Genomic DNA, 14,069 nt, shown 5'->3' on the forward strand with positions numbered 1-14,069 from the left:
CAGCTATTCTCAATTTGTGATGAATTAAAATATGAATGAGATAGATAATAACCCCACCGAATTGTTGGCTATGTTAAAAACTGCTGAGACCAATGTTCAGAAGGCGTCCCTGTTGAAAGGCATTTATGACACTTTATAATGCTCTAATAAGCTTTGAATTGAGCCTTTGTACTTAAGTTGTTAAGTGTTTTAACGTGTTTTCGAGTGTTTTTGCATTTCAGACATTATCTAGGTAATCAGGTGCATTAGCATTATTTTGGTGCTAATTTGGTGTCAAGGTGGTGTTGGAATAAAAGCTCGTTGAAAGCTGGCTCGAAGTTGTAAGAAAAATAAAGAAGTCAGTTTTAACAGAAGCCCTGCGCGTCCGCGCTGATCAAGCGCGCGGCCGCGCCGAAGTACAAAATGCCAGCGCGCCCGCGCTGATCAAGCACGCGGCCACACCGTGTCGGGATGCAGAATTATGATTCAATTCTAGTTCGAATTGGGAGACTTCTATGCTGCATGGGGATGCTATATAAACAACTCTAGGTCATTTTTAATAAGTAATCAAGCGAGAGACATATCAAGGAGAGCGTAAAAAGACCGTTTTAGCACGATTCAACGAAGACGAAGAAGATCTTGTTTTTACTTGTGAACCTTTGTTTTAAGTTGTATTTGGATGCTGGTTTTCTTATTTGTGAACCTTAATCTTGTTTTGTACTTGGTTTTATTTATTTTTTATAAAGACTACATTTTATATATCATGCTTTCATCGGAACCCACGTTGATGATGAGTCCGATTATGGGATAATCGTTATCGTGGGGTTCTAGCGGATTTATTTATGGATTTCTTTAGTTAAATTGTTTAATGCCTTAATATGTGGTGATTGTATGATATCCTAGTATTGGTTGTGCGTATTCGTCGTATGAGCGTCGAGAACTTATAAGATAGTGTGTTAATTCTTAATGAAGCGAAAGTGAATTTAAGGATTTAGAACTTGCCATGCTAGCATAGGTTCATATTTTCGATATGCATGATTCATAGGTAATTTTAACCATTTTACTTGCCCTGTGTAATCAAGATAGATAACTTGTGCTTAAACCGTTATGTTGTCAAATTTTATAGACATATAGGGTCTCAATATAATTGGTGTATATTCAGCTTCTATCTCTTTTGTGGATGTCTGGTAGTATGGTACTCGTGCAACGAAAGTTGGCGTTTATCAGTTTCATGTTGTCTGATTAGTGTCATCACCATTGCATGCTAAGGTTAAGAATAATAAGGCTATTGAATAAAGTATTTAATGAAGTTGGAATCCCATGTTTGTCATATATATTAATTCAATCAATCTTATTCTCTTAGTTATAATCATTAGTTTAATTCTTAGTTATAACAACCTCAATTTGTCATCGTCTTAGCATTGAATAATAACCATACATTGTTGCTTAAGTGCGTGAATTAATTAGTTAACCAATGTAGTCTCTGTGGGAACGAACTAGAAAATATTCTATTCTACTTGCGAACTCGTATACTTGCGTGTATTATTAGCGCGTATTTAGCGAGTAACAAGTTAAGCCGTTGCCAACGAACGATGCAAATGTAGTGCTTAATTTTCTTCACAAGCAGATTATCACAAGGTTTGGAACTCCAAGAGTCATAATCAGTGATGAGGGGTCGCATTTTTACAATCGCAAGTTCACTGCTATGATGAAAAGTTATAATGTGAATCATCGCATTGCCACGACTTATCATCCTCAAACAAATGGTCAAGCTGAGGTATCTAACAGAGAGATCAAACACATTCTGGAGAAAGTGGTGTGTCCATCAAGGAAAGATTGGTCTTTGAAGCTTGATGAAGGTGTTTGGGCATATAGAACATCATATAAGACTCCATTGGGAATGTCGCCGTACCAGTTGGTCTATGGTAAGGGGTGTCATTTTCCTGTGGAACTCGAGCATAAGGCATATTGGGCTTTGAAGAAGTTGAATCTGGACTTGGATGCGGCTGGAAAGAAGAGGATGCTTCAATTAAATGAACTTGACGAGTTTCGACTTCAAGCTTATGAGAACAATAAAATGTATAAGGAGAAAGTCAAGAGATGGCACGATCGGGGTTTAGTGCTCAAGTCATTTGTGCCGGGGAAACAAGTTCTTTTGTTCAACTCTCGTCTCCGTCTTTTTCCTGGGAAGTTGAAGTCAAGATGGTCAGGGCCGTTTATTGTCAAAAGTGTGTTTCCACATGGAGCGGTAGAAATTTTTGAGAATGATTTGGGCCAAGCATTCAAGGTAAATGGTCAGCGGTTGAAGCATTACTATGGTGACATGGCAAACCGCGAGGTGTTTAGTGCCATTTTATTGTCCATTTGATCTCGAGATTATACGTCGAGCTAGCGACATAAAAGAAGCGCTTCTTGGGAGGCAACCCAAGTATGTTGTATATTATTAGGTAGAAGAAGCAAGAAGAAAGGAGAAAAACATAAAAAAATCAGACAAAAGAAAAAATTCAGGGCCAACTACAGAAGCCGAGCGCGCTCGCGCTGACCAAGCGCACGGCCGCGCCATTTTTCCAGTAACCAAGTGCGGCTGCACTGTTCTAGTGCGCGGCTGCGCCAGTTTTCTAGAGAGTGAGCGCGCCCGCGCCGATTCCCTTATCGAAAAAAAATATAAACGACAGTTTTAAGAGAAAATCGGAATTTGTAACTAAAAATCAATTCCAACCCGATTTTTACTCTTCCACATCCCATAATTTCCTCTCATAATCAATTCCATTGTTCTCACGATTCCCATAATCAATTCTCACTCCTATTCCTTATAGAATTCACACCTCTCCACCTATAAATACATACACTTACACACCACTTCTCCACCAATTCACAAACTCTCAAACACAAATTCTCTCTAAACACTTAAACTTTTATTCTCTCTTCTTCAATCCCGATAGCACCCAAGAGATAAAGAACACAAGTTGATAGTAGCACCGGCGATTCTTCATCTGCGGGTGGTGTGAGGCCCAGGTTTTCTAATCCTGAGGCGGAGGAGGAGTACACGAGGCTTCTCTCGAAGCCTATTGCTAAGGAGCGAGGTTTTCTGCCATCAGGGAAGGATGGTAAGCTGTTAGAGATGATTATCGAGATGGGCTGGGTTTCTTTTTGTGAGGCGCCCGCTGCTGTGCCCATGAGTGTTGTGCGGGAGTTCTATGTAAATTCCAAGGCGGAGAAGAATGGCTTCACGGTGGTGAGGGGGAGGACTGTCGAGTACAGTGCTGATGCTATCAGGGCGGTGATTGAGCAGCCCGTGAGGAAGGTGGGTCAGGACACTTGGAACGATAAGACTCCGAAGGACTTTGATTTGGATCTTATCGCTACTCCTCTCTGTGTGCCTGAGACTCATTGGAAGTTCAAGAGGGGCACTACTGATTACTCCACGTTCCCTGCGTCATGCATGAATAGGTTTGCACGGGTTTGGAACTCATTTATTTGTGCTAACATCATGCCATCTTCGCATGTGCATGAAATTACTGTGGAGCGTGCTCGTCTGCTGTGGGGGATTCTACAGGGTGATTACATTGACTTGGGGATGGTGATATATCAGGGGATTATGAAATTCTTGAGGGGAGGTACTACATGTGCTATTCTGTATGTGTCAGTTGTGACGAAGTTGTGCATGACAGTTGGTGTTCATTGGGCAGCACATGAGCAGCTGCAGCTTCCCAGTGCTCCTATTGATAGTTCTACGCTGCAGACCATGCATGAGTGGTATGAAGGGAAGCCCGATCCTAAGGCGCTTGGTAATTCATATGATCATTTGCCAGGTGGTGTGCCCATGAAGGCTGCTACTGCAGGAGGTTCTCAGCATGCCCGCCGAGCAGCTTGGAGAGCTCAGTATGGAGAGGAGGCTGGTTCGTCGCAGCAACAGCAACAGGAGGCAATAGAAGCAGAGATGGGAGCTGGTTTGAGTTCAACGCAGTATAGGCGTCTCGCGAGGAGGATGGATGCGATGCATGACATCCATAGTCGGTTTGCACACGATCTCACCTAGGCACTTGGGACAGCTTTTAGAGCCAACGGTGTTAACATCCAGTGGCCAGTTTTTGGTGAGGATTCCGTGTATCCACCTCCAGACACGCCAGACACTCCACCCGTTGAGGGTGAGGATTCTGATTCACAGTAGGTATGCCTGATTCCTTACTATTACCTTCATTGAGGACAGTGAATATTTTAAGTTTGGGGGTAGTAGTTGAAGGAATATAGTTTGTGTGAGTCTCATATAGTTTGCATATTCATGATAGTTTTATTTCATATAGTTGCATATTTTGTCATATTTTGCCATGTAATTTTTTTTATTATTTTATTTTTGGTAGTTTTATGATATTTCATTCATGTAGTTTCATGCATTTGCATTATAACATGATCCCTTAGATAATTTTCCGATTGCCTTGTGATATTGATGCTAGTGTAGTGTTGTCATATTTAGTAATGTTGAGTCTTATTCGATTGATTTGCACGCTAGAGACACTTGTATTTCACTAAGTCTTATAGGTTTCTATAGTGCTAGATCATAGTCATGGTTTGTTTGTTTGTCGAGGTTTAATCGCTTGTTTATATTTTGAATTTAGGAGATTCTCTTAGTAATAAAAGACATGGATATTTAAAAATTCGAGAAAATTGGATTTCATTGCTAGTTGTGTGGCTAGATGTCAAATGGCTAGTAGCTGACTCATATTTTTATGAGTAGTCTAGGGTTGAATGAGATGGAGCGAGACACACTCATTCAGAAATTGATGGAAAAAAAGAAAAAAAAAGAATAAAGGTTATGTATAATTGATCACGAGTGGGCTCTTTAGTACTCGAGTTATTAAGTTCTTAGGGGACTTTGTGCCTAGTTACCTAAGGCTTTTATAGTCTGGGATTCGCTAACCTAACGCTTGCTACATGGGTACTATTGTATAAGTCTTTTGTGGACCTCACTCATTGCACGATCAAATAAGCATACTTGTGTTGTTTTATTGTGAATAAAAGCATGAATCAATACAAAACTCTGATATAAGAATTGAAGTGTTATAAGTTATTTTGAGTTTAGCTTTTATTTTATTTATAAACTTGCGATTGTCTTGATAAGTGGTGAGTCATGATTTTCGATCTAGTTGCGATAGTACATCTGTAAGTATTTGCACACATGCACGTCTCTAGTTTGTAGGTTGATTTGTGAGATTTGGTTGATCTTTATGCGAATAATTGCATTTGCTGAGGTGTTGCTCGTTGATTGGTTTAGTTACTCTATGGGGATCGTTGAATTCATATTAGTTGCATTCATGCATTTTTAATTCTTGTTCTTTGAGTCTGTTTATGCTTGAGGACAAGCATCGATTCAAGTTTGGGGCATGTTGAATGGCATTTATGACACTTTATAATGCTCTAATAAGCTTTAAATTGACGCATTTGTACTCAAGTTGTTAAGTGTTTTAACGTGTTTTCGAGTGTTTTTGCATTTCAGGCATTATCAAGGTAATCAGGTGTATTAGCATTATTTTGGTGCTAATTTGGTGTCAAGGTGGTGTTGGAATAAAAGCTCATTGAAAGCCGGCTCGAAGCTGCAAGAAAAATAAAGAAGTCAGTTTTGGCAGAAGCCCAGCGCGCCCGCGCTGATCAAGCGCGCGGCCGCGCCGAAGTACAAAATGCCAGCGCGCCCGCGCTGATCAAGCGCACGGCCGCGCCGTGTTGGGATGCAGAATTCTGATTCTATTCTAATTCGAATTGGGAGACTTCTAAGCTGCATGGGGCTGCTATATAAACAACTCTAGGTCATTTTTAATAAGTAATCAAGCCAGAGACATATCAAGGAGAGCGTAAGAAGACCGTTTTAGCACGATTCAACGAAGACAAAGAAGATCTTGTTTTTACTTGTGAACCTTTGTTTTAAGTTGTATTTGGATGCTAGTTTTCTTATTTGTGAAACTTAATCTTATTTTGTACTTGGTTTTATTTATTTGTTATAAAGACTACGTTTTATATACCATGCTTTCATCGGAACCCACGTTGATGATGAGTCCGTAATGGGCTAATCGTTATCGTGGGGTTCTAGCGGATTTATTTATGGATTTCTTTAGTTAAATTGTTTAATGCCTTAGTATGTGGTGATTGTATGATATCCTAGAATTGGTTGTGCGTATTCGTCTTATGAGCGTCACGAACTTATAAGATAGTGTGTTAATTCTTAATGAAGCGAAAGTGAATTAAAGGATTTAGAACTTGCCATGCTAGGATACGTTCATGTATTCGATATGCATGATTCGTAGGTAATTTTAACCATCTTACTTGCCATGTGTAATCAAGATAGACAACTTGTGCTTAAACCGTTATGTTGTCAAATTCTATAGACATATAGGGTCTCAATATAATTGGTGTCTATTCAGCTTCTATCTCTTTTGTCGATGTCTGGTAGTATGGTACTCGTCCAACGAAAGTTGGCGTTTATCAGTTTCGTGTTGTCTGATTAGTGTCATCACCATTGCATGCTAAGGTTAAGAATAATAAGGCTATTGAATGAAGTATTTAATGAAGTTAGAATCCCATGTTTGTCATATATATTAATTCAATCAATCTTATTCTCGTAGTTATAATCATTAGTTTAATTCTTAGATATAACAACCTCAATTTGTCACCGTCCTAGCATTGAATAATAACCATACATTGTTGCTTAAGTGCGTGAATTAATTAGTTAACCAATACAGTCTCTGTGGGAACGAACTGGAAAAGATTCTATACTACTTGCGAACTCGTATACTTGCGTGTATTATTAGCGCGTGTTTAGAGACTAACAGTCCCCTGCTCCCATGTTGATGGTGAATAAGGGGAAGGACAAAGGAAAAGGTAAATGGAAAGGTAAGAGGAAGAAGGGATCTAAATCTAATGCCAATCCGAAACCTGATCCGAACAAGGCTTTGAAGCCTAAAAGTGCTGTTCCAAAGGTTGGTGATTGTCACTATTGCAAGAAACGAGGTCATTGGAAGAGGAACTGTCATGCTTATTTGGAGCATCTGAAGAAGAAGAAGGTTGTTGTTGCTGCTTCTGATTCAGGTATTTATGTTATAAAAGTCAATTTGTCTACTTCTACATCTTGGGTATTAGATACTGGATGTGGTTATCACATTTGTATAAATGTGCAGGAACTGCAGGGAAGTAGGACATTGGCGAAAGGAGAAGTCGACCTGCGAGTTGGCAATGGAGCAAAGGTTGCTGCTTTAGCTGTAGGGACTTATCGTCACTACACCATAAATGGGCTACTGTAATACAAGTGTTACAAGCAGCGTTACATTAGCTAAGAAATATGTGTCCTATTGTAACACCTCTCAATTAGTGTTACAATACCTATAAAGCTAGTGTTACACGGGATTTACGGTGTTGCATCTGGTGTTATATTAGTTATTTTTTTATTTTTTAAATCTTTAAGTGAAAATATTATCATTAAACTAGTATTCAAATTATATTCTGGATTATTGATGATTCAATAATATAATTATAATATTTTAAAAATAATTAAAATTTATTATACAAAAATATAACAGTCACTTTTTTAATTTAATAATTTAATAATTTAATAAATAAAACTAAAAACTAAAATATAAAAAAATAAAAATCAATTACAGTTTACTGGTCGAAAAATGGGCGGTATTTTCCTCACTAAACGAAAAAACCCATTCTTAATCACTTGGAGAAAAGGCACTCCGTCAAGTACACTCTCTTTTAATCGCGCTTCCTTTCTCCTCTTTGTGAAAACAGTCTCTGTCTCTCTCAAATTTAAGGATGAATCAAAGAGTATTTGAATAATCAATTATATTGCTCTAGTTTAAAGGTCGTTACTAACTATTCTATTAATTTGATTTGTAGGGTTTCTAGGGATTCAATTTCTTCTGCCTCAGCCACGCCTTGCTTAATTTTATCCCACTCTCCTCTTTCTCTTTACCTTGGTAAGATTCTTGTAATTTGTGAACACTTTTTATTTCGGGAAATTAGGTTTACTTGTTTTTCTCTCCTTTAATATTGTTTTTTATTCAAGATTATTTGTGGGTTTATAATAATATTTTGGGTGCTACATTTTTCTTCAAGTTTTGATTTATAATCAGTCTTTTCTTCTGATTTTAGTTTCTGCTTCTTGTTTTTTTTGGGAATTTGGGTGTTGTTTTGTGTTTAATTTGTTTTTTTTAAAGAATTTATTTTTGAAATAGTAATCTTGATTGTGAATTAGTTTTGTTGTAGAATGTTCAAGAAGTGCTAGTTTTCTGCTCAAGAATAGATTTCTTGAGTTGTAACTTTGAGTTTTGATTTGTACTTACTGTTTGTGTTTTGTTTTGGTTGCCTGAAGCTTTAATCACATGTTTTTTATGTTGTCTTGGTACTATAAAGAGTTGTAATAAAGTTTTGTTTTTGAGGAGCTGTTTTGCATTTCATGTATCTGTGTATATTGTACAATATACCCTTTTTGAAGTTCAGATTTTGGAAGTAGTGCTAGTGTAGTGTAAAATGAAATTTCTGTTTGTGACTAGACTGCATTGTTTGTACAGTTGTGTTGCATTCCTGGGATGGAAGTTCATAATAATCCTGAACATGGACATACAGATGTTTATTTGGTAAAGTCTAGTCTATAATATGTAATTTACTTATTTTTACAAAATGAAGTATAATTTTATTATGTTTTGTGTCAAAAGGGAACTTCCGTAGTGTGTCTATCTATTTGCTTTGTTGAAGATAAAATTATAATTTCTTAATTTTGTTCTACTTCAGATTGGTAGTTAGGGATGACAAAATAATCCGATCCGACGAATACCCGATCCGAAATCCGAAAATTTGGATTTACCGAACCCGATTTTTTGGATTTGGATATGGATTTAATTTTTAAACCCGAATTTTTTTGGATTTGGATTTGGATATTAGGTATACCGATCTGAAACCCGATCCGAAATCCGAAACTCTATCCGAACCCGATCTGAACCCGAAATCCGAAAAAAACCCGAATTATTATATATTTATTAATTATATATATAATATTAGAATTTTATATATTAGACATTATAATATTATAATATTATAATATTATAATATTATAATATTATAATATATATATAATATATATATTAATAATATACATTATACATATTATTATATAATTTTTAGAACATATATTTTTATATTTATGTTAAAAATTAACTAATTATAAAGTTTAATTAAATATATTTATTCAATCATTTAAACTAGTGATAAGGTTTATAAGGTTAACAAAACATCTTTTAACAAAAAATCTAAAAAACTGGGTATCAATTGAGTTGATTTTTTAAATATCAGTTATATATAATAACACAATTAATGATGTGGTGTAGTGGTTGAAGATGACACGTTAAAACTCTTTCTTTACAAGTCGCGTGTTCGATCCCAAACACTTGTAATATCAATAATTATACAAATTTTCAGATTTCGGATTCGGGTTCGGGTTCGGGTATGAATATCCAATTCAAAAAATTTCGGGTTTCGGGTATACCCGAATCCGATCCGAAATCCAATGGATCGGGTTCGTGTATTCATTTTCGGGTATTTTTCGGGTTCGGGTCGGGTTCGGGTATGGATAAAATTTTCGTGTTTGGATATGGATTCTGCAATATCCGATCTGATCCGACCCGATTGCCATCCCTATTGGTAGTGCTGAGTCAAATCATGTTCTAACAAGTCCACTACTAGATCAGTTTTAAGGAATGTATAACAGTGGAGCCTCAGAGTTTGCTGTTCAGCAGGGCTTGTATCACCCTTCTGCCAACAATTTGGGGTATATCAGTACATGTAATATTCCATGGCAACTGTACTACCATTTTGCACCTTCGTGATTTATGATTTATGCTTGTTGTTCTTACTGCTTGTTTTGAATAGGAATGGATTCACCTAGCGATTGGAATGATCACCAAAGAATTTTTGGACTGGTTGGTCAAGAAAATCAGTATGCTGTGAGTACATGTACATACTTTTGGATTTTTTTGTGTTGTGATCTTCGTGTTGAGTGTCTGAATTTCAGTCATGTTCATTTTAAGGGTTCCCAAACTGAAAATTTTCCTTATTTATATTATACACCTAATTATGGGTATTCACAAATTTCATACAACCCATATAACCCTTACATTCCCTGTGCCATGATAGGCATAGATGGGTCATATGTAGGGTCACATGTATCTATTTCCATGAGGACTGATGTCCCTGGTTTTATGCATAACATGTCTTCAGCCTCTGTTGCCATTAAGATGAATCCTTCGAAAGTTACTTTTGACCTGAGAAACTCATTCACCAGGACATCTGGAGGGTCAAGGATTAGTGTTGGACTGAGCAAGCAATCTTTTACTTATGGCGGTGTTGCATCAAATGGTTTTTCTAATGCAAGATCCATGTCAAATATTTTCCAGGTAGGTCATTAGTAGTTTAAATATTAGTTTTTTATTTTTCTGGATCACTTCCTATAATGTGTCTTTCTCTAATGTTAAACAGGTAGTTAAACAATCTTGAGAAAATAAACCTAAATGGTTTTAACATTTACCTAGGTACTTTTAACTGCTTCCCCCTGCATCAAATTTACCTTTGTCAGCACTGAAGCAATTTCACCGTGAAATATAAATGCACGATATAAGATTGTCAGTGACAAACATTCTCATGCTCATATACCAAGTAGTTCTGTTTCATACACTGGACTTTGTAGCACAAGAACACTATTAATATGTAGCCACGTTTGGTTTTGTCTGCTCTGAATGTTTTCTATCACTTTAATTGCTTCAGATATCCTCCACACTATCTTAAACATTGCAACTTAACATGTACTGCAAAAATTTATTTATCAAATATCATATGATCTAGACAGCTGATTTTTGTAGTACACATTTATACTATGTGCTCTATTTGAAGCTAGTGGCTTGAGCAGATTAATTTATTAGTTTAGTATTGGAAGAACAATAGCACTAATCTGGGTCCCGGTCTGAATTCATAACAGAAAGGTACTATTATCTTTATACTGCTTATACTAGAAGGTAATTAGGATTATTACTTATGTATTGGCCATCATAGCAGGCTCAATGGAGGACGAGATCTCTCCACAAGGTCTTGTGATGGTCCCACATGGCATGGAGGATAATAGTGTCGTTGTTGGACCTCATATCAGAGGCAGATGATTGCGAACCTCGGTAGCTACCGGTGGCGAGGAAGTGGATCTCCTTTTTCCTGGTACAGCAAGGTATCGTTCAATATACATGAATATTTGTTTTGTATACTATAGTAAAGTTTATAAGTGATAGGAGTAGATATATGTCGGTGGAAAATACATAAATATATCTTAATCCCGGGTCCTGGTTTTCTACATATCAACGTGATAGAAATAGAAACCACTGTGAGCTTTTAGCCTGAAAGTGAACCAAATTAGTAAAATGCTATATTGGATTCTCTTTTATGTAAAAGAAAAAAACAGAAAGGTAATTACATAGTATTAGTAAAATGCTAATTTATATATTTATTTATTTTAATTTGGCTACTTATAATAGATCAGTTAAGCATCAATCACTATTTATCCATTTTAATAAATAAATAAGGTAATATAGATGGGGCATGTTGTTATTTCTCTGTACTATAATAGTTTTTCCTGAACATACATTATCTTAATATATTTTTTCATCCCTTTCTTATAAGAAGTCAATAATTGTCCCGAAAAATCCAAGTTTCCCGAAACTTTGAGGACGTTGACACTATGGCATAATTTTCCAGTGATGTCACTGGCTAATTTGCCATTACAGAAACTTCCAGTAGCTTTCTAATTTGCAAAATCCCTGCCATATGGTGGATAATCAGCCTTGAAAATGGTAGGGTGATAATCATTATTTCCGATACCAACCGCAGAGTCCCCAAAAGTCATGACTGCAGGAACAAGAGTTTTAGCATTCAATTTGCTTTTGCTAGAATTAACTAGGAAAAAAGTACTTAATTCTATTAAATTTCAGACGAGTTCTAATTTTAAACTTCTTGGAGTTGGAAGTTAGGTATGAAATCGTCTGATAGAAAGGAGTGTGTTGTAAGGTCGATACGTCCTCTCCAACATCTGGTAATTACGGCCACCTGGACCTATAACATTTAATTCTTCAGAACTACATGTCTCGATGTAATGTATTTTTTTCCAATAATGTTATTTAATTTGTTCGTATAGTGGTGGATTTTCCAATGTATGTGGCAGAAAGAAATTGCGTGTTTGAAATTCAAGGAACAGTTTTTCCTACTGTGAGTGTAAACATCATTCTAGGACAATCATATCACCCTATGGATTTACAAGACTCTAGTTATACCTACCTGTGTGGTACGACACCGTCTATTATTTATGTATGCTTTAACACATTAGGTAAATAACTTAAAATCTTCCCCTCTTGGTTTAGAACTGAATGCGCTCTTGATTTTTATTAAGAACTAGAAATTGTGAATGCTCAAAAGTAGTACTGTATAATTATTATTGACCATGACTAAAACTTTAATAACGTGCAAACGAGGATTGATCTTCTAATCTCTTGTGTTATTATTAGAAAGATATTAATTTTGTGTAAAACCTTAAAATTTTAGGCTGGTTTAGCAAAGCTCATTGGACTTGATGGTGAAACCAACGTGCAGGTAAGTGATTATATATTTGTTTTCATTTTCCACTAGACAAACACCACCTCTATTTTCGATTAAATATTTTTTTGTATTTTCTCAATTCCTTTTTATCATTTGGATTACGAAGGGTGAGGAACAATATGAACCAGGTTTGTTCTGGTTTGAATTGATGGTTTTTTCTTGCAAATTTCTTCTTGTACAGGTAATGAGAAAGGATCCCTTAAAGTATGTTCGTATGTTCGTGTGAGGGAGTTTGCTCCAGAGGCAGAGTTCAAAAATCATTCCATTGGCTTTTCTTTGGCGAATGTTTCTATGCTTTGACTTCTCTTTCAAATTTTGTAAATTATTGTACATTATTGGGCAAGAGTTAAAACATCAGTCCTACAAGGATATTGAGCAGAAAAAGTTTCAGTCCAGAAAAAAGCATGAAAAAGAGTCCCAGCATGAGTCATGGGATAAAGCATGACCCCAAATAGGACCATGAGCCGAAGTCGAAGTGTAAGTGGAAGCCCTCCGCGTGTCACTCGTAGAAGCAATAGTTCTAGCATAAGTCCTATTAGACGTAATTGTGATGTGTGTTGGGAGTGTGAGTAGTTGATCTTGGTATAGTTTAGATGTAAAGTATGGATGTAAAGTGGTAGTATGGTATGAAGTTGACACTGTTATTTAGTAGTATGGTTTGGATAATAAGACTATTATGTATGACAACTTTGATGTTTTTTTCCTATTGGGATTTTTCTTTAAATTAAGCATATAATTTCAAAATTTTTAAAATTAACGGTTACATTTGCCCCTATTCTAGTGTAATATATGATTATATATAGTGTTACATTACATATGCTAGTGTTGCTTAATTATAAAAAAATTGTGTTACAATAGATAAAACTGACTGTTACAATAGGTTATACACAAGTGGATGCCATTTATGCAATCTTGATCAATCTAATGTATCACTCATTTTGTGTTACATTTGAGCATTTTAGTGTTACATTAGTTGTCTATTGTAACAATTTGTTCTCTGTTACAATAGATCACTGAATTGTTACATTAGGGTGTCTATTATAATGCTCGTATACGTAACGCCCTCTGGTGTTACAATAGACCTAATGTAACGTTTTTTGGGCCTATTGTAACAGCATTTAGGCATTACAATAGTCCACTTATGGCGTATTGCATTTATCGTTGCCCATTGGGCTTGTTTTAGAGCTAGATAACTGTTTTTACGTGCTTGCGATTTGCAGAAACATTATTTCAATTTTTTTGTTTGGACAAGAAAGGTTTTTCATTTTTGATTCAGAACAATAGTTGTTCCTTTTCATTCAGTAATGTTACCTATGGGGTTGCATGTTTGTTTAATGGTTTATACGTTCTTGATTTAGATAATCCTGTCTATAACATAAATAATGATAATAAACGTATTAAGATGAAAGACTCAA

At 36.0% G+C, this 14,069-nt stretch overlaps 1 protein-coding gene across 22 annotated transcripts; it reads left to right on the top strand.

Annotated features, from left to right (window-relative positions):
* The first annotated feature begins 7,695 nt into the window (after positions 1–7,695).
* Positions 7,696–13,358, top strand: LOC141720438 (uncharacterized). Of its 22 annotated transcripts, XM_074522857.1 has the most exons (9): positions 7,730–7,757; positions 7,867–7,946; positions 8,541–8,606; positions 9,714–9,807; positions 9,895–9,968; positions 10,307–10,418; positions 11,074–11,236; positions 12,601–12,648; positions 12,836–13,358. In XM_074522857.1, the coding sequence occupies exons 3-7, from the start codon at positions 8,584–8,586 to the stop codon at positions 11,110–11,112; spliced, it is 342 nt and encodes a 113-aa protein (XP_074378958.1). In that variant the 5' UTR covers positions 7,730–7,757; positions 7,867–7,946; positions 8,541–8,583; the 3' UTR covers positions 11,113–11,236; positions 12,601–12,648; positions 12,836–13,358. The 22 variants fall into 22 exon arrangements, 5 of the variants coding, with proteins under 5 accessions (XP_074378959.1, XP_074378960.1, XP_074378961.1 ...); XR_012574340.1 differs by lacking the exons at positions 7,730–7,757; positions 8,541–8,606 and adding an exon at positions 7,696–7,710; XR_012574344.1 differs by having other exon boundaries at positions 7,717–7,946; positions 8,761–9,807; positions 9,895–9,978.
* The last annotated feature ends 711 nt before the right edge of the window (positions 13,359–14,069 follow it).

The sequence above is a fragment of the Apium graveolens genome, chromosome 4 (assembly GCF_009905375.1).
Source record: "Apium graveolens cultivar Ventura chromosome 4, ASM990537v1, whole genome shotgun sequence".
Classification (NCBI taxonomy): domain Eukaryota; kingdom Viridiplantae; phylum Streptophyta; class Magnoliopsida; order Apiales; family Apiaceae; genus Apium; species Apium graveolens.